At 56.3% G+C, this 18,181-nt stretch overlaps 2 protein-coding genes across 4 annotated transcripts in view; both read left to right on the forward strand.

The window, feature by feature from the left end:
- The window catches only part of TEX264 (testis expressed 264, ER-phagy receptor), a 29,344-nt gene extending 26,969 nt beyond the window's left edge, over positions 1-2,375 (forward strand). For 2 of the 3 annotated variants that reach the window (XM_027120954.1, XM_027120955.1), the window contains exon 6: positions 1,783-2,375. In XM_027120954.1, the coding sequence (XP_026976755.1) occupies positions 1,783-2,075 (293 nt within the window). In that variant the 3' untranslated portion in view covers positions 2,076-2,375. The remainder of the gene's footprint in view (positions 1-1,782) is intronic. The other variant, XM_027120956.1, reaches the window with a different exon arrangement.
- On the forward strand, positions 2,371-16,461 carry GRM2 (glutamate metabotropic receptor 2). Its single transcript, XM_027120953.1, has 6 exons — positions 2,371-2,482; positions 4,479-7,400; positions 10,033-10,870; positions 12,388-13,463; positions 15,471-15,651; positions 15,897-16,461. The coding sequence occupies exons 2-6, from the start codon at positions 6,951-6,953 to the stop codon at positions 15,968-15,970; spliced, it is 2,619 nt and encodes an 872-aa protein (XP_026976754.1). The 5' UTR covers positions 2,371-2,482; positions 4,479-6,950; the 3' UTR covers positions 15,971-16,461.
- The last annotated feature ends 1,720 nt before the right edge of the window (positions 16,462-18,181 follow it).

Genomic DNA, 18,181 nt, shown 5'->3' on the forward strand with positions numbered 1-18,181 from the left:
CCTTGCCTGGCCTCTTCTGCCCTGGGACACAGACCCAGGACTCTGGACTTCCTCCTGTGCAGACCTTGATGGAGCTGGAGGGTTGCCACTTCCCTGCCTTGGACTCCTTTGCCAGAAGTGTCCACATGTGCCCAGAGGCTGTCCTCATCCCAGCATGCTGGTCCCTGGCCTGAAGGGGCACCCCTGGGCTCCTTCCTCTGATCATTCCTAGCCTAGGAACTGGGAGAGGGAGGAGGCAGCTAGCTGGCAAGCAGGCAGGTTCCCATACCTGGGTCCCGAGAGAGCCATTGGGTGGGTGGGTGGATTGAACTTAATGGGGCCAGGGAGAAATTATCCCCCTCCTCTGCTCCTTTCAGGCCTGCAGCCTCTGGGGCACCAGTTATTATTTAAGGCAAGAAAGAGGGGCTGGAGTCCTGCCCCAGGGTCAGAGGGAACCACCTATAATTCAGGGAGTAGTCCTGGCTCACTCTTGAATACCTCCACTCTGGGAGCCATGACTGAGGCCCCAGCAAGAAGAGGGCCCTGGGCCAGCAACCTGGCACTTACAGGGCTCATCTCACCTCTGTCAGTAGGTCCCAGAGGTCATCTTGGGGCCGAGGAGGCTGAGGGAGCAGATCCCACCCCACCCCACCCCTCACCCTGGGCTCCAGCTGAGGTTCAGTGAAAGTTCCAGGCCAAGTCCCAAACGCCAAGCAGTCCCCAGCTGTGCCGGGCTCGGGGCTCAATCACCATGGAGACAGGATCTGAGGAAGCTGGCCCACCCGTCACTTTCTGTGATGTTTGATAGCTGCCCCCTTCCCTCTCACACAGGAAGGGAAGCATATCCGCCTTTTCTCAATCTGGATTCCTACGCACAGTAGGCCTGAGCTCTTTGCTCCTCCTTGCCACCCTCAACTGCTGTCAGTGCCTCTGACCTGAGGAGGTGAATTGAGGGGCTGCTCCTGAGCAGGGCAGATGAACCTGCCCTGGAGGACGTGTTGGGGGTGGGAGGAGCAGGCTGGGAGACATCTCAGGGCACTCCAGCCACTTGCAGAGTTCTCCCATGGTCCCTTCTGCTGCTTTGTGGCTCAGGAGCCACTAGTGGTTGGGGATGGGTAAGGACTTCTCTGGGGTGACCCAGGCATAGAAGAAGAAAGTCCTTAAAATGCTTCGTCCCAACACCCTCCTCCCGTGTAATTGGTCGAGGATTTCTCAGGACTTCTCCATCCCACTCCTGCCCCAGCCTCCTCCTCAAACTGGGGCTCAGTGTGGGCCAGAGGCAGGGATATGGCTGCCCCTTGGGGAGCCCTGCATGGGGGAGGGACACAGGAGAGCAGGCCTCCTGGTCCATTCTCCTGTCCTCAGGCCTTATGGGCAGTGTTCTGGCCTTGGAGAAACCTCTCTCCAAGCCTGAAATAGGGGGTGGAGGAGGGGACACTACTTAAATCTCTGTCCTACCCTCAGCTTCTCAGGTTGGGGCTGAATGGTCCTTAATGGACTGTTGGGGGCTGGGGGGCAGCAGGCTTTGTGGGAGTGCAGGGAGCTGAGGCTAATTCAGGGTAGGGAGAGGAGTATACAGCAGGCTGTCCTCCCTCACTCCCTCCCTGTTCTGTCCCTCTGCCCTGCCAATGCAGCTCAAGACAGGGCAGAGGGCAGCTGGAATGAGCCTCTTGAGCCGGGGCAGCTTTATTATTCATGAGCACACTGTGTATGCTGAGTTGCTGGGCTGGTGGGAGAGCCTCAGTCCTCTCCCTGGAGGAGGGGGTGGGGGCCCTAGCTAACCTGTGCTCCCTCTTCCTTCAGGAACTGACACGATGAGTGACACAAGTTCTGTAAGCCTGGAGGTGGGTCCTGGCAGCCGGGAGACTTCAGCTGCCACACTGTCCCCTGGGGTGAGCAGCCGTGGCTGGGATGATGGTGACACCCGCAGTGAGCACAGCTACAGCGAGTCGGGTGCCAGCGGCTCCTCCTTTGAGGAGCTGGACCTGGAGGGCGAGGGACCCCTTGGGGAGGCAAGGGTCGGCCCTGAGGCTGAACCCCTTGGGGTTGCCAAGTGGCCCCGGGAGCCCAGTACCCCTGAGAAGGGCGAGGAGTAACCCACAGCCTGCACCTTCCTGTGGTGCAGTTGCTAAGGAACTGAGCAGCCTCTTCAGTCCTCTTCTTCCTCCACCTCCCAGGCTCAGGCTGGGGCCAGGGGTCTCAAGCAGACCTGACTTCTACTGCCCTGGGCCTCTGGCTAAGCCTTCTCCTCACTGCCCTCTCAGCTCCCAGAGCCAAAGGAGCCGGGACTGTTGGCACCGAGCCCCTGCGGCTGCCACCCCTGTTACATCTTTTTTTCAGATTCACATTGGAGCTTCCAGGACCCAGAATAAAGCAAATGCTTTTCTTTGTTTTACCTGGATTTGTACTGTGCATTTGTTTGTTCCACAATGGTTCTGGTTCTTGGGGACCGCAGAGTGGGCAGGAGCACCCCCAACCTGAGGAGAGGAAAGAACTTGGCCAGGTACCCTGGGGGGGCGGGTAGAGGGAATTGGAGGCCTTTCACTCCCTGTTCTTTGGCCCCACTTGACAGCTGCCCCTCCATTGCAGCAGCCCCAGAGGCTCCCCCAGGCTGCTGGAGAGCAGGCAGATCAGGACAAGGGGTGTGAAAGCTGAGCATGGGGTGCCCTCTGGGGCTCAGGAGTGGGGAGCTCACAGCCTGCCTCAGTCTGCTTCCAAGGGATGCCTTTGTGTCTGTGGCTAGAGTGTGCCTGTGCTGACACTGTTATCTGTCCAGCCGGTGAGGACATCCCTGCTGTGCCTGCCAGTGGCTGTGTATCTGCGTGTGTGCATGCAAACACACACATGCCTTTGGTCTTTTATGTGGTGGCTGTACCTTGTGTGGATGGCTATGTGACTCTGTGCACATGTTGCTATGCTTAGTGTCTAACTTTGGTTGAATTATAGGGGTGTGAGGCTGGCTATCTGGGAGCGTCACTCGGGGGTTTGTCCATATACAGCTGTCTGTGTGTAGTTATGTGTCTGTGTACAACTATGTTTGGCGGGGTGTGTTCATGTGTAAAGCTGTGTGTTTTTCTGTGTCCATATGTAAAGCTATAGGTCTTTGCAGCTGTGTGTCCATGAGTATAGCTATATATGTGTGGACATGTTCACCTGTACAGCTACGTATATGTGTTCATGTGTACAGCTGTGTGTCCACATGTAGAGCTATGAATTACGGCTGTGTCTGTTTATACAGCTGTGTGTGCAGTTGTGTGTTTATGTGTACTGCTATGTGTGTGGCTGTGTCCACATGTACAGCTCTGCAGGTAAGGCTGGGTGTGTGTTTGTGCATAGCTGGGTGTGTAACTGCATGTCCATGTGCTGTCGCGGGACTGTGCAGCTCACTTGCTGCGGGCCATATAATGGCCACTTGGGCTTGTGCTGTGTTTATAAAGCCCCATGTCTTTTGTGAGGCTGCCTTGGTGAGTGGGCTGGGACTGCTGTGCAGCTCCTCTCACCTCAGAACCCTGCTACTGTCAGCCCCTCTGCTCCAGGGGCCCAGGCCATCACTCACCTACCCCAGGGAGCAGTTGCTCTGAGACAGCGGAGAGGGTGGGAACAGCAGGAGCTGGCAGACAGCATGTCTGTCTCTCCAGCCTTGTCTGACAGCTCTGTACCCTCATCCTGCTGCCACCTTGCCTCATATTAGCGATGGAGTTTGTTTGGGTTTGATGTCTTAGTCTGTTGTACAGCTGTGCTCTTTCCAGAGCAGTGGAGCGTCCAGTTTCTGTGTCCAGGGAAAACACCTGTCCTTCCTTGGTGACAACCCCCTGCCCCCCAACCCCCAACGCCAAGCCCATATGTAGGTGTGTGTACCAGAGGGACCAGGGATTAGCATGTGCTCATTGGCATGCATCTCAGCTAGCCTTACCTCTACTGACACCTGTGGAAGAAAGGGCAGCACCAGGGGAACGTGTATAGATGCTGTGCCCCTTAGTACATGTTAGTGCGTGCGTTATGGCTCTGGGGCTAAATCTGGGTGCAGCCCCCCTCTCCAAATCCCTCAGTACAGTGTGGCGATGCAGATTATCCACCACCCCTACCCAGGGGTATCCTTCCGCACTCTGCTGCAGGAGGGGAGAAGACTCAAGAACATCTCAGAGCTGTCCTCCCTCTGCTCGGGCTCCAGCTCCTGCTCCCTCCTATGCAGCAGCCAGTTTCAGGAGCCTCTTCCCCAGCCCCCTCCCTCCCAGATCCCCCTGTCAGCCCCAGCCTGTCCCTCAGGGTTGACCCTGAGTCCCTGGTCCTGCAACCCCACCCCCCACCCCAGATTGGTATCTCTTTGCCATTAATGCCCTTTGCACAAGAGAGTGGAGATTAGTGGAGGGGTGGGGGGGAGGTCAGGGCTGGATGTGTGTGGGGTGTAGTGGTTTTAAAGGTCATCTGCAGGAAGGAAGAGAATGTCCCATCCTCCTCTGATCCTCGCCCCCCCCCCCCCCCCCATCTCTTCCTTCTAGTGACTCAGGCCCCAGCTCGCACTTGGGGCTGAAGACACATTCCCCCACCCCAGGCCTGGCATGTGGACGGAACTGCAGTTCATGGATATGGAGAATCAGTGTGAGGACAGGGATGCAGCAGGCTAAGCGCTCCACCTATCTCCTACGTGCCTCTTTACCTATCTCCCAGTGGACCCCACTACCCTAGGGCCAGCCCTCCCGCTTTCGCAGATGGGAACCCATAGCACTGTGCGCACCTCCCGGGGCTCAGTGACCTTCCCAGCCCAGTGCCTCATGCCCGCTGCTCTCTGGGACGCAGTCTGACTTGGGGTGGAGGGGGCCAAGAGGCAACTGCTCCAGCACAGGGTGGGAGAGCCCGAGGATTCAGCACCACGCGGCGGACAGCGCCGGGCCGGTGCGCCTGAAGAGGGGAGCGTTGGAGGAGTCTGGGGGGAGGCGGAGGCCCGGTTGGCCGCGGGAGATCTGTAATGGAGGAGGGGCTGAGGGCGGGCCGGGGCCGGGGGCGGGGCGGGCCGCGATTGAAAGCTGCAGGTTGAGCGGGCGGGCGGAGAGCGCAGAGCTGCCGAGCCAGCGAGCGAGCGAGCGAGCGAGCGCTCTAGCGGGAGCTGGAACCCCGCGCCCCCGGCTCCTCTCCGTTTTTCTCCGCGCCAGAGCCGGGCGCGCAAGGTAGGGTAAGCCTGGTGGTGCCGCGGCCGCCACCGACCTTATCGATCCTGACCCCACGTCCTGGGGTCCCACGGGCCCTCGAGTTCTGGGGCTCCTGGGGCTGAGACTGGCCAGGGCGTCCAGACAACGCTTGCCAGGAGCTCCGGGAAGCGGGAAGACAGCCCTAGACGTCCCGCCTTTCTTCCCCAAAGAACGCACGCTCTGCATCTCGATCCCTCGTTCTTCCTGCCCCTCCGTCCTTTGGTCAGTCTTTCTGTCTGTGCCTCTGTCTTTGTCTCAGCCTCCCAGGCTCCATCGCTCCCTCCCTGAATTTTGTGGCCCAGGCCCCCAGGCTGCCCCCTTCTAGGGTTCTCTCTCCCTTCAGGGTTCTGTCCCTTGTTGGAGCTTTGGTCCCAGCCACCCCTGTGGGAGGATCGTGGTCTTGACCAGTTTGGACCTCAGCCCCCATCTGGGTCCGTGTCCCCATCTGTGTTGGGCTTCATGCTTACCTCTCTCTCCTGTTTGCCTGCTTGAGCTGCTGCTTTCTGGCTACGCACAGGATCACAGTTCTCCTGGCCTAGCCCCAGTGGCAGACTAACCCTGGGGAGCTGAGGGGGCAAAGTGAAGAGCCCCAGTCTCTGTGGCCAGGATATGGGGTCCTTCAACTAGTTCTGCCCTTCTTCAGGCTCAGTTTCCCTCTGCTAGCCTTCCCAAGCCTGTGTGATTGTGACAACCTGTGTGGGATGGGTGTCTGGGAGGGCAGCTGGGGCACAAATACAGGGTGCAGAGTGGAAGAGGGAGGCAGGGTCTCTGAGGGCCGGGGCCAGGATGGACAGGGCCCTGAGACCAAGGATGGGGAGTCGAGATGGTGACTTTCTCTGCTTGGTTCTGAGCTGAAGAGAAAACGAAAGCAAAAAGTCTCAAACGGCAGTCTATATAGTGCTAGCGTGTCCAAAATCTCACCTTGAGCCCTGTTTTGAGATTTTGACCAGGTGGACTGCCCCTCCACCCCTGACACACACATACACTCACATCTACTTTCCCTGTTGACTTTAGGACCTGTGGTCACTTCGGTGTCCCTCTCTAGGGCCAGCCTCTCTACCTTGCTCTCTAACTTCCAAAGCCTAGAGTCTCTATTACTTCCCCAGTCAGGGGGTGTTGGGGATGGCTTTTTAAGAACGAGAGGCTGGGAACCTTGGGCGCTCACCTGGGCTTCAGTTTCCTTAGAGGTTGGAGACTAACTACCCTTTGTTCTCAGCCAGCGATGGCTCCTCTCTGGAAATCCAAGGCTCAGGATAGGGACTGGACTCCCAAGTTTGTAACTGTGACCTTCTGCTGCAAAGCTGTTGACTTTGGGGTCCCGGGAGGTTTTGGCAGGGTGTTGGACATTCTTCTGGGTCTTCTGTTTTCTGTTTGGGCCTTTACTCTCTGTAATCCTCCATCTCTGCTAAATTTGGGATGGGCACAGAGCCCATCTCCAGCCGCAGATCTGGGCAGGGCTGAGAGACAGGCCAAAGGGGTGTCCCAGGAGTTTCTCATCCTAGTTAGGAGCACCACCTCTCCCTGGCTCCTCAGTCCCTGGGAAAGGAGTTTGGGGGAGGCAGAGTCAGAAGGGGTAGCCACTCTCAGGTTCCACTGTTCCCTACCTGTTTGTCTGTCTGTCTGTCTGTCTCTCTCTCTCTCTCTCTCTGCAGGAGCTGGGTCCCTCCTCATCCTTTTCCTGTCTGTCCTTTCCTGGTCTATTTATACCTCTCTTTGCCTTTGCTGCTTCTGCCCTCACCCCCTGGAGGCCCAGGTCTGCTGGACCCATCCATCCCCTTTGGAGCCATGGGATCACTGCTTGGGTTCCTGGCTCTGCTGCTGCTGTGGGGCGCTGTGGCTGAGGGCCCAGCCAAGAAGGTGCTGACCCTGGAGGGGGACCTGATTCTGGGTGGGCTGTTTCCGGTACACCAGAAGGGCGGCCCAGCAGAGGAGTGTGGTCCCGTCAATGAACATCGCGGCATCCAGCGCCTGGAGGCCATGCTTTTTGCGCTGGATCGTATCAACCATGACCCAAGCCTGCTGCCGGGCGTGCGCCTGGGTGCACACATACTCGACAGTTGCTCCAAGGACACACATGCCCTGGAGCAGGCACTTGACTTCGTGCGTGCATCACTCAACCATGGTGCCGATGGCTCACGCCATGTTTGCCCCGATGGTTCTTATGCCACCCATGGTGATGCTCCCACTGCCATCACTGGTGTCATTGGCGGCTCCTACAGCGATGTCTCTATCCAGGTACATGGGGGCTGTTTAAGTGGGGGCTGGGGAGGGAGGCCAGAGGTGGGGACCTGGAATTCCTGCTGAGCAGGGCCTCTGGGCTACCATGCATTAGAAGAGGGACTAGAGGCTTCCTTCGAGTAGCTTTTTACAGAAGACTAAGAAAGTGCCCCTGTGGCAAAATGGGAGTACAATTTTAGAGACTGTGCAAGGAAAGCATCCCACTTCCAACACATACGCACACACACATCTGATGTTATACAGCCCTAAGAAACTTAATAGGCGTTTTGAATCCTGGCTCTCCCACTTACTGTGTGACTCTGGACATTATTTCTCTCTTCTGTGCCTCAGTTTCATCCTTATAAAATGGGACTCATAATACTTACCACTCTTAGGGGTGTGGTGGAAATTTAATGAGGGGGCCTGGCAGATCGTAATGGCGTAATCAACATTAGCTGCTATTGTTATTAAGCCATTTCATAGATGAGGAAACTGAGGCTTGGAGCGAGGCAAGGCACGAGTCCAGGTGCTCACAAAGTGGAGACATGAACCTAGGGCTCTCAGCCAAGGACCTCCGGGACTGTCAGCTCATCTGTCTTTGGATTGGAAAGGGGTGGAAAATAGAAGCCAAGAGCAAACCAGAGAAGAGAAACAGGGGTTGGGGACCCAGAAGGAAGAGAAGCAGGATGTGTGTGGAGGTGAGGAGGAGGGTACCCAAGGGTCTTCAGTGGGTGTAGGATTTGAAGGGGTGGAAAGGGGAGGGAACCAGGTCCTCCCTCCTCCTGTTCTCCCATAAGGGGTCAGCAGAGGGCTCAGCTAATGTCCCTTGCCACATCTGGCTGCTTTAGCCCAGGTGGGATCCTCCCTGTCCCTGACTGGGTTCCTCCTCTTGCTTGGACCCTTACCTTCCTGGTGCCTGACATAGGCTGCTGGAAGGTGAGGCCAGAGCTGGGATTGGGGTTGGGAGTGTTGCAAGGAGGGCCTTGTCTGGGGCCTCAGCTTCCTTTAGGAGGCCAGCAGAGGGCATTGCCATCAGAAGCAGGGCCAGGACCTCTGACCTGGAAGGCTTGTTTAGGAGAAAGGAAGCAGGAGTCTAAACCATGAAGGCAGCTTCTGGCCTGGGGTTGGGGACGCCTGCTCATACCCCTATTGCAGGGAATGAATTACCAGTCCTGCTAGTTCCAGCTACTGGAAGTGTCCAGCAGTAGCTTGGACAGGTGTGGCTGTAGCAGCACCTACATCTGCAGCCCTGGGGGTGCAGGGGCAGGGATGGGTAGGCAGCCTCCCACCTGCTGATGTCTGCAGGGGCCTCTGGGGTGCTTTCCCAGCACCCACTCTTCACAATTCTCTTCAGGGCCCCATGTATTCATCTCCAGGAGCCCAGTTACCTCTCTCCAACCCCAAGTTGCCTGCCTCCTGCAACAGGGCCCACACCTCAACATCAGTCTGCTTTTTCCTTGTCTGGGTCAAAGCAAAGCTCAGTCCTTTATCCATAGGCTGCACCTGCCTGTTAATGATTCCTCCATATTCTGGCCCCTTCTCTCTTGCCAAAACCCCTATCATCTTCCAGGCATTGTGGCTTCACATACATCATTTTTATCTGCTCATCAACCTTGTAAGGCAGGAATGAGAAACTGAGGCTCAGGGAGGTTTGCTAACTTGCCCAGGGGCACAGAGTTAGAAAGTACAGGGAAGGCATTGACACTGTCAGAGTAAAAACCTGTGTCCCAGTTGCAAATACAGGACCTAACTCCCGCTTGTGGAACCTGGACCATGCCCTGCTCTCACCTACCCACCATCCCACCTGGTCCTTGGCTAGACCCCACTCTTAGGGGCAGGTCCCAGGAATCTGGGGGTGGGAGATCGGCTGCCAGACAGGCAGTGGTAGGCAGGAAGCCTTGTTTATTTCAGGTTCAGGCATCCAGTGGAGACCAACTCTTGGGCTCTCAGGGCTATGGAGCCCTCAAATCTGGGTCTTCCTGGGGGAGTCTTTTCCTCCTTTCTCCATCATCCCATCAGAATTGACTCCGGGGTAGAGAGCTTAAGAGCCCTGAGCATCCCACTTGCCATCTAGGGCCTACTTTTCCCTGTGCAGCCAGTGGCCAACCTCTCTCCACCCAGGACTTGGGCCTTCCCTTAGCTCTCTTTCTTTGTTACTGCCATGAGTCTGAAGGGAGACAGCAGAGGGGTTCAGGTGTGGCTCAGGACCCTGGTGCCTTGGCCCTGGGTCTTTCTCAGCCCTTGGGAAGGGATAGAAAACTCCCTGCCACCAGGGGGAAGACACATCAAGACAAGATATAGGTCTTGGGCTTCCCTGGTGGCGCAGTGGTTGAGAGTCCGCCTGCCGATGCAGGGGACACGGGTTCGTGCCCCGGTCCGGGAAGATCCCACATGCCGCGGAGCGGCTGGGCCCGTGAGCCATGGCTGCTGAGCCTGTGCATCGGGAGCCTGTGCTCCGCAACGGAAGAGGCCACAACAGTGAGAGGCCCGCGTGCCACACAAAAAAAGAAAGATATAGGTCTTTTGGGAGAGGGAGACCTCAGGGACAACCGCATGGGCACTTGATCCCAAGGTCCAATAGCTGTGGGGGCACATCCGTCTCCAGCACTTGACTTGGTCTCTATCTTCGCCCTCTCTACCCCTCCCCCAGGTGGCCAACCTCCTGCGGCTATTTCAGATCCCTCAGATCAGCTATGCATCCACTAGTGCCAAGCTGAGTGACAAGTCCCGCTATGACTACTTTGCCCGCACGGTGCCCCCTGACTTCTTCCAAGCCAAAGCCATGGCTGAGATTCTCCGCTTCTTCAACTGGACCTACGTGTCCACTGTGGCATCCGAGGGCGACTATGGCGAGACAGGCATCGAAGCCTTTGAGCTAGAGGCCCGTGCCCGCAACATCTGTGTGGCCACCTCGGAGAAGGTGGGCCGTGCTATGAGCCGCACAGCCTTCGAGGGCGTGGTGCGAGCCCTGCTGCAGAAACCCAGTGCCCGCGTGGCTGTCCTATTCACCCGTTCCGAGGACGCCCGCGAGCTCCTCGCTGCCACCCAGCGTCTCAATGCCAGCTTCACCTGGGTGGCCAGCGATGGCTGGGGGGCCCTGGAGAGCGTGGTGGCAGGTAGTGAGGGCGCTGCTGAAGGTGCCATCACCATAGAGCTGGCTTCCTACCCCATCAGCGACTTTGCCTCCTACTTCCGGAGCCTGGACCCGTGGAATAACAGCCGGAACCCCTGGTTCCGCGAGTTCTGGGAGCAGAGGTTTCACTGCAGCTTCCGGCAGAGAGACTGTGCAGCCCACTCCCTGCAGGCTGTGCCCTTTGAGCAAGAGTCCAAGATCATGTTTGTGGTCAATGCGGTGTATGCCATGGCCCACGCGCTGCACAACATGCATCGCACCCTCTGCCCCAACACCACCCGCCTCTGTGATGCAATGCAGCCTGTCAATGGGCGCCGCCTCTACAAAGACTTCGTGCTCAACGTCAAGTTCGATGGTAATGCTGCTGGCCAGTGTCCACCAGGCAGCTGGCCCTCCGAGGGTGAAAGGGAACAGGCCCTCAGGTTCTAGTACACGGCTAAGAAAACATAGCCCATAGCAAGTAAGGGCATTACCCAAGGGGCTGGTGTCAGAGCCAGAACAAGGACAGCTAGGCAGAGAGGACTCCAACAGGAGCCAGGACTAAGGTTCCACTTTCTGAGTTCCTTCCAGAGAGTAGATGTCTGGCCTGGTCCTTCACTGTGAGGATCTCTGGTTCCTGCTTGGGCCTTGCCCTTTTATCTCCTGTCTCTTTATCATGCAGGGAGTAGGGATCAGGAGACCTCAAGCCCATTGTCAGGCAGCAAAATATCAGTGAGAGTCAGAAGGAAGGTGCATCAGGATGAACCACTATTTTCCAGGAAAATTTCTATTCCTAATCTTGGTTTTCCACTCAAGGTGGCCACAGTCTCTTCAAACCAAAAGTTATTTTAATAGAAGTTCCAGCTTCAAGAAAAATAAATGCCTCAGAATCATCGTTGTGCTTCAGGAAGAATCACTGTGGGAACAGTGAGAGAGGGTGCCAGGGCTGACAAAGCTTGGAGTACTGGACCAGGATCAAGAGGAATAGTAATTCCAATAAGACTGACATTCAGAGTTATGGGAGAATCAGAGTGGGGGTTAGTGTTGCATTTGGGTCTGATTGGGTTGACATTAGAACAAGGCTGAATTTAGCCCGCTGGGCTAAGTGGAATTTATGGTAGGGCTCAAGTTGGATTTTGAGGACTTTTTTGGGTAGAAAGAGTAGGGGCTGCGGGGGACCTGCATTCAACACCAGGCTGCACCATTCACCACGGGGCCTTAAGTACATGATCTGCTAACTTGAACACCATTTCTTACTGGGACATGGGATAACAGGGGTACCTGCCTTCTGAGCCTGGCTGAGAGATGTGAGGTTCACAGGGGAGTGGGGATGGGGAGTAGAGTGATTTGTGAGATGCCTGCCAAGCATATTCTGGTGAACATTGGTGGTTCCAGGTGACCACTGAGGTTGGGATTCAGCTTGCACTGGGATCAGTGTTAGGACTATCCGGGGCTGGAGGTGGGGATGTCATTGATGGGATTAAAAGTAGGACCAGGACTAGACCTGAGGTCGAGTTTAGCCTTAGGGGGTCTCCATGGTAGGTTTGGGGAAAGGGCTGTGGTGTGTGTTGGGATAAAGTTGGGGTCTGGGGTCTGGGTTGGAAGGTCTAAGGCTGGGTTTTGGGAGTCATGGTTGGGGATTGGTGTGGGCATTAGGTTTGTGGAGGTGCCTGGATTTTAAGGTTGGGGTTCTATCTGGGGCTTAGGGTTGGGGTTTGTTGTAGCCTCTCATTTAGAAAAATGGCTGGGGTTAGGCTGGCTTTAGTGCTGGGTTGAGGATCAGAAGGATGAGGGCTGACCTAAGCTTTGGGGTTTGAGTTCTATGTTAGGGTTGAGGTCACATCAGGATGACCCACCAATCCAACCCTCTCTTCCTTCCCTCCTCGACCCCAGCCCCCTTCCGCCCAGCTGACACCCACAGTGAGGTCCGCTTCGACCGCTTTGGGGACGGTATTGGTCGCTACAATATCTTCACCTATCTGCGGGCAGGCAGTGGGCACTATCGCTACCAGAAGGTGGGCTACTGGGCAGAAGGCCTGACCCTGGACACCAGCCTCATCCCATGGGCCTCCCTCTCAGCCGGGCCCCTGCCCGCCTCTCGCTGCAGTGAGCCCTGCCTCCAGAATGAGGTGAAAAGTATGCAGCCGGGGGAGGTCTGCTGCTGGCTCTGCATCCCCTGCCAGCCCTACGAGTACCGGCTGGATGAGTTCACCTGTGCTGACTGTGGCCTGGGCTACTGGCCCAATGCCAGCCTGACTGGCTGCTTTGAGCTGCCCCAGGAGTACATCCGCTGGGGCGATGCCTGGGCCGTGGGACCTGTCACCATCGCCTGCCTAGGCGCCCTGGCCACCCTCTTTGTACTGGGCGTCTTCGTGCGGCACAATGCCACCCCAGTGGTCAAGGCCTCTGGCCGGGAGCTTTGCTACATTCTGCTAGGTGGTGTCTTCCTCTGCTACTGCATGACCTTCGTCTTCATTGCCAAGCCATCCACAGTGGTGTGCACCTTACGGCGCCTCGGGTTGGGCACTGCCTTCTCCGTCTGCTACTCGGCCCTGCTCACCAAGACCAACCGCATTGCGCGCATCTTCGGTGGGGCCCGGGAGGGAGCCCAGCGGCCACGCTTCATCAGCCCTGCCTCGCAGGTGGCCATCTGTCTGGCCCTTATCTCGGGCCAGCTGCTCATCGTGGCTGCCTGGCTGGTGGTGGAGGCACCAGGCACGGGCAAGGAGACAGCCCCTGAGCGGCGGGAGGTAGTGACATTGCGCTGCAACCACCGCGATGCAAGCATGCTGGGCTCGCTGGCCTACAATGTGCTCCTCATTGCGCTCTGCACACTCTATGCCTTCAAGACCCGCAAGTGCCCTGAAAACTTCAATGAGGCCAAGTTCATCGGCTTCACCATGTACACCACCTGCATCATCTGGCTGGCCTTCCTGCCCATCTTCTATGTCACCTCCAGTGACTACCGGGTGAGCTACCTGCTCCAGGGTGGGCTGAGGCCTGGGGGTGGGTGGGGGGCAGGGTGGAGTGGGACACAGGACCTTCTATTTCCTGATATCTCATTTAATCTTCTGATAACTCTGAGGCTCCAACAGGTTAAATCCTCACCCAGGAGCACACAGCTTGTGGTGGCCCAGTTAGGAGTGGACCCCAGGGGAAGGTGGGAAGGTTGAGTGGGGCCTGGGGAAATGGCCATGGAGGTGGAGGAATTAGAGCTGAGAAGAGATTTCAGGACTCAGATGTTATCTCCTAACCTGGGTGGAGGTGGAAGTGCCGAAATGTGTCCAAATCAGCAGAGGCTCTACCCTGCTCCACTGAGGGGTTGGCTGCAGAAGGGGAGCCCTGGTCTCTGCTTTTGTGGAGCTCCCAGACTAGCAGGGTGATTGACCAAAGAGCTGCTGACTGGTTTAGGTTGACAAAAGGCCCCAGTGAGAATACAGAAGAGGGAGGTGTGTATGTGGTAGTGGTGGTGGTGTGTGTATGAGTGTGTAGGAAGTCAGAGAGGGCTTTTTGGAAGAGGGGTCCTTGAACTGGACTCTGCAGCACAGGCAGGTGGGAATAGGTAGGGTGGAGGAGGTGGGGAGGGCAGCCAATACGGAAGCTGATTGGAGCAGAGGGTCTGCATTGCCCTCCCCCTCGCCTGGAGTTGAGGTGGGGGGGGTGTACATGGTGGAAAGGTAGGCAGAGGTGAGAGTGAAGCAGGAATGGGAATGACAGAGCTATTAAACCAGCAGCCCCAGAGGGTACAATGCTTTGATGCCCCTTGGACCTGTGCAGTGTGGCGTGGTGCCCCCAGAGCTGTGCAACTCTGGGATTGAGAGATGAAACCAGGGAGGTCAGGAAAGGTGAAGCAAAGAGGGGGAGGAGATCTGGGGTGTAGGGTTCAGGAAGGTCAAAGCAGGTGAAAACTGTACCCCAGTTGGTGGCTTCCTAGCAAAATTCCAACTGGCACTGAGTGCTCAATGCGTCTCCTCAGCTTCAAGGGGCAATGGCTGCTTCAGATGGAGTGGTCAGGGCAGACCTCCCCAAGGAGGTGACAGGTGAGCTGAGCTCTGAACAATAAGAGGATAATCTTGGGTAATCCTCACAATTCTGGAGTAAATTCTGTGGCTCTCCCCGTTTTCCAGATGAAGAAATGGAGACTCAGGGAGGTTCAATTCCTTGCCTAAGGTCACTCAGCTTGGGAGTATAGAGCAGGGTCTGAGCTGACAATTTTAACAATTAAAGGAGCAGGAAAATTGAGGCAAGAACCCCTGCAAAAGCCCTTTTCCTCAGGACAGAGGTATGGGGGGCAGTGCCGGTGGCCAGGGACGGCTGGGTGTGGGCTGCTCTTGCACCTGCTGGGCCACCTGCCTGGGCAGTGGAGGCCCGAGCTGGGGAGGGAATCTGCTCAGACTCAGCCTGCATTTGCATATGATTTGCATTTGCATGCCAATCATAGGTGGCTAAGGACTTACCTGGCATGTACACACACAGTACCCACACACACATGCGTGCACACACGTATCCCTACACTCACACACGTGCACATACCAGCACACCTGGCAAACATCCACATCTTCCCACACATCCATATACATGCATCCTATACTTACACACACAACTGCACACTCTCACCACCCCCTACACACACACACCCCGTACAGATATTCATGCCCTTACATGCATGCACTCCATACCTGCACCCCTACACACACCCGCACACACACACATGCCTGCACACCCACTCCCACATGCACTCTGCATGTTCACCCCCACAGCTAGAACTCTGGTCATCCTGGAAGACGGTGCACTGGGGCTGATGCTGGGACTGTGCCCAACCTTCCTAAAAATTCTTTGGAGCTTGGCAGACAGACCAAGATCCAGTGTTGGATGCTTACAGTCTCCCCTGCTCCTTACCCCACCTCCTGGGCAGGGTTCCTGGGGCCAGGCCCAGGCCTGTGGGACAGACTCATCCTTGACCTCTCCCATCACAGGTGCAGACCACCACCATGTGTGTGTCCGTCAGCCTCAGCGGCTCTGTGGTGCTTGGTTGTCTCTTCGCGCCCAAGCTGCACATCATCCTGTTCCAGCCACAGAAAAATGTGGTTAGCCACCGCGCACCCACCAGCCGCTTCAGCAGTGCAGCTGCCAGAGCCAGCTCCAGCCTCGGCCAAGGTCAGTGTCCATCTATTTCTAAGACCCCTCTACACCTGTGCCCCCTCTCCCCACCTTAGTTCCTCATCATGGGGGCAACTCCCTGGGTTGCTGAGATTCCTTGGCTGGGGGTGAAGTGCCCCCTAGATGAGGCTGGACAGGAGAGGGTGTGTGGGGGATGATGGTGAGCTGCTCTCCGCCGCCCTGCTTCCCTACTGTATAAGGGACCTTGGGACTGGCCCCAACCTCCAGCTTCCTTTCCCTAGGGTCTGGCTCCCAGTTTGTCCCCACTGTTTGCAACGGCCGCGAGGTGGTGGACTCAACAACATCATCGCTTTGAGGATCCCCACACTCCTGCCCCGACACGGCTGCTCCCCAGAAGCCGGCGCAGACCCGTGTCCAGGGCCAGGAGGAAGATGGCTGGAGCACTGCAATAATGCCAACCCCGTGCCCGCCCCCAGCGCCACTTACCAACCTATTCACTCAAACCCTTCAGAGTCAGAAGTCAGAGTCCTTGGTCTGGGAGCCTCTATAACGACCACCAACTGCCCTTGCAGCTGTGTTCCCTCCTTGCCAGGCCCAGGACTTGGAAGGGAGCAAGCCAGGGTCCACTCTGCACTGGAACAGGAAGGATGAGGACTGAAGGCCCCAATCCCCAATCAGCAAAGGTGCTTCCAGCCCTGCCCCTCCCTCCTTCTAGGGCCTTTTAAATTTTTTATATAAGTTATTCTGGGATGGGGAGGGGGGTCAAAATGGGGGCCATCGCTCCTCCTGCACAGTAGTTTGTCCTGTAGTTTATTTTGTATTATCTGTAAATAAAGTGTCTTTATTAAAAAAAAAAATCACTCTTTGCCTCTGATCCAGGGAGGCCCCTCACCCCCACCACAGCCTCTCAACCTTCATTTTGCCAGTATTTGTTCACTCTGCTCTGTGCCTATGCTAGGAGGATCTGGTGGCCACAAGACAGACCCAGTCCCGCCTGGTGGAGACACAGAAAATGAATAAGCCATCCTTCCTTGAAAGGAGCTGCTACAGACAGGCCAAGGCACTACTGGGGTGAGGATGGGAGATTTAAATGGACACAAGCTCACCTGGCAGTCTGGGGGAGGACGTGGACGATGTGGGTGATGGAGCAGGCGGGGAAGCTGACTGTGACCCTTGGGAACTGTGGGCTTTTCCATTGTCTGGCATGCCTGGCACTTGGAGGAGCCTTTGGTCAGCTCAGAGCCAGGCTGAGCGTTTGGGGTGGAGAGAGCCAAGAGGAGGCACAGGCTGGAGCATCGCCTGTTCATGTGGTGCGAACAAAGCCAGGAAGAGGGCGTGAGGAGGGAGGAGGTGAGGTAGGGAGGGCAGTTGGAGAGACCATCTGCTGTCGGACCCGGTGAGAGGTGGGAGAAGGGGGCCTTTTTCCCATCCCTGGAGGCGCTCGCCCCGCGGTGGGATTGTGGAGCCCAGCGCCCTCAAGCAGCCCCCGCGTTTGCAGTCTGGGACTCACCAGCAGAGGGCGCCGAGGCACAGGCTCGGACTCGATTCAGCCAAGCAACCGCTGCCCTCCTGTGGCCTAGGGGGCAGAGGGCACGCAGCTACCACAGGAGCAGAGGAAACTGACGTTTTGGGGGAGGCCTCAGACTGTGGTATCTTAGAGGGACGAGGTCCTGCACTGGGAGACGGGCAGACCAGGGACATTTGTTTTTTAAATTCATTTTTACTTTGGCAGCGCCGGGTCTTAGTTATGGCACACAGGCTCTTCCTTGTGGCATGTGGGATCTTTTAGTTGCGGCATGCACGTGGGATCTAGTTCCCACCGGGCCCCCTGAATTGGAAGCACCGAGTCTTACCCATTGGACCACCAGGGAAGTCCCGACATTTGTGATTTTTAAGTGAATTCATTTGCATCTATAGGCTGGTAAGGCTGTGGAAATTTGGGTTAACAATTTAAGAAATGAAAACAGAAAACTGAAAAAAGAAAATTGCAAGAGTGGCTTTTCCTCTCCAGCCAATATTTGGGGTGTAGGGATGCCAAATAAAATACAGAATGCCCAGTCAAGTTTGAATGTCATATGAACAATGGAAACCTTTTTGGTATAAGTATATCTCATGTGATATTTGGGACATACTTACACTAAACATTTTTATTGTTTATCTGACGTTCCAATTTACCTGGGCATCCTGTATTTTCACTTGCTCATTTTGGCAACTCTACTGGGGTGTCTCTGCCCCAGATCCCTGCCCTGAATGACCCAGGCCTAGGTGCAGCCCCTAGTGACCAGACATCAGGGCGCTGCGCCCCATGGGAATTGTGGTGCTGTTCCCTGCTTCCAGTGTGGCCTTTTCTGGGTCTTCATGCTAAACTGGATCCAAGGAACATTTGCCCACCCTCCCAGGCCCTAGGCAGGCCAAGACAGGGCTTTGCAACTGAGCAACTCTGCAACTCCTCTTGCAACTGAAAAGCAATCCTCCTTCGCATGGCTCAAGTATATTTTCCTTAAAATGTAATAATAATAAGTTTTAAAAGGTAGTAATTAACATGGTTCACAGCTAAAAAGGTACA

The sequence above is a fragment of the Aethalodelphis obliquidens genome, unplaced genomic scaffold (assembly GCF_003676395.1).
Source record: "Aethalodelphis obliquidens isolate GAN/ISIS:26980383/991018 unplaced genomic scaffold, ASM367639v1 scaffold22, whole genome shotgun sequence".
NCBI lineage: Eukaryota > Metazoa > Chordata > Mammalia > Artiodactyla > Delphinidae > Aethalodelphis > Aethalodelphis obliquidens.

Coding starts and splice junctions, on each gene's coding strand:
- GRM2 (XM_027120953.1), top strand. CDS start 6,951: ATGGGATCACTGCTTGGGTTCCTGGCTCTGCTGCTGCTGTGGGGCGCT. Junction 7,401..10,032: donor ACAGCGATGTCTCTATCCAG/GTACATGGGGGC, acceptor CCCCTCCCCCAG/GTGGCCAACCTCCTGCGGCT. Junction 13,464..15,470: donor TCACCTCCAGTGACTACCGG/GTGAGCTACCTG, acceptor CTCCCATCACAG/GTGCAGACCACCACCATGTG.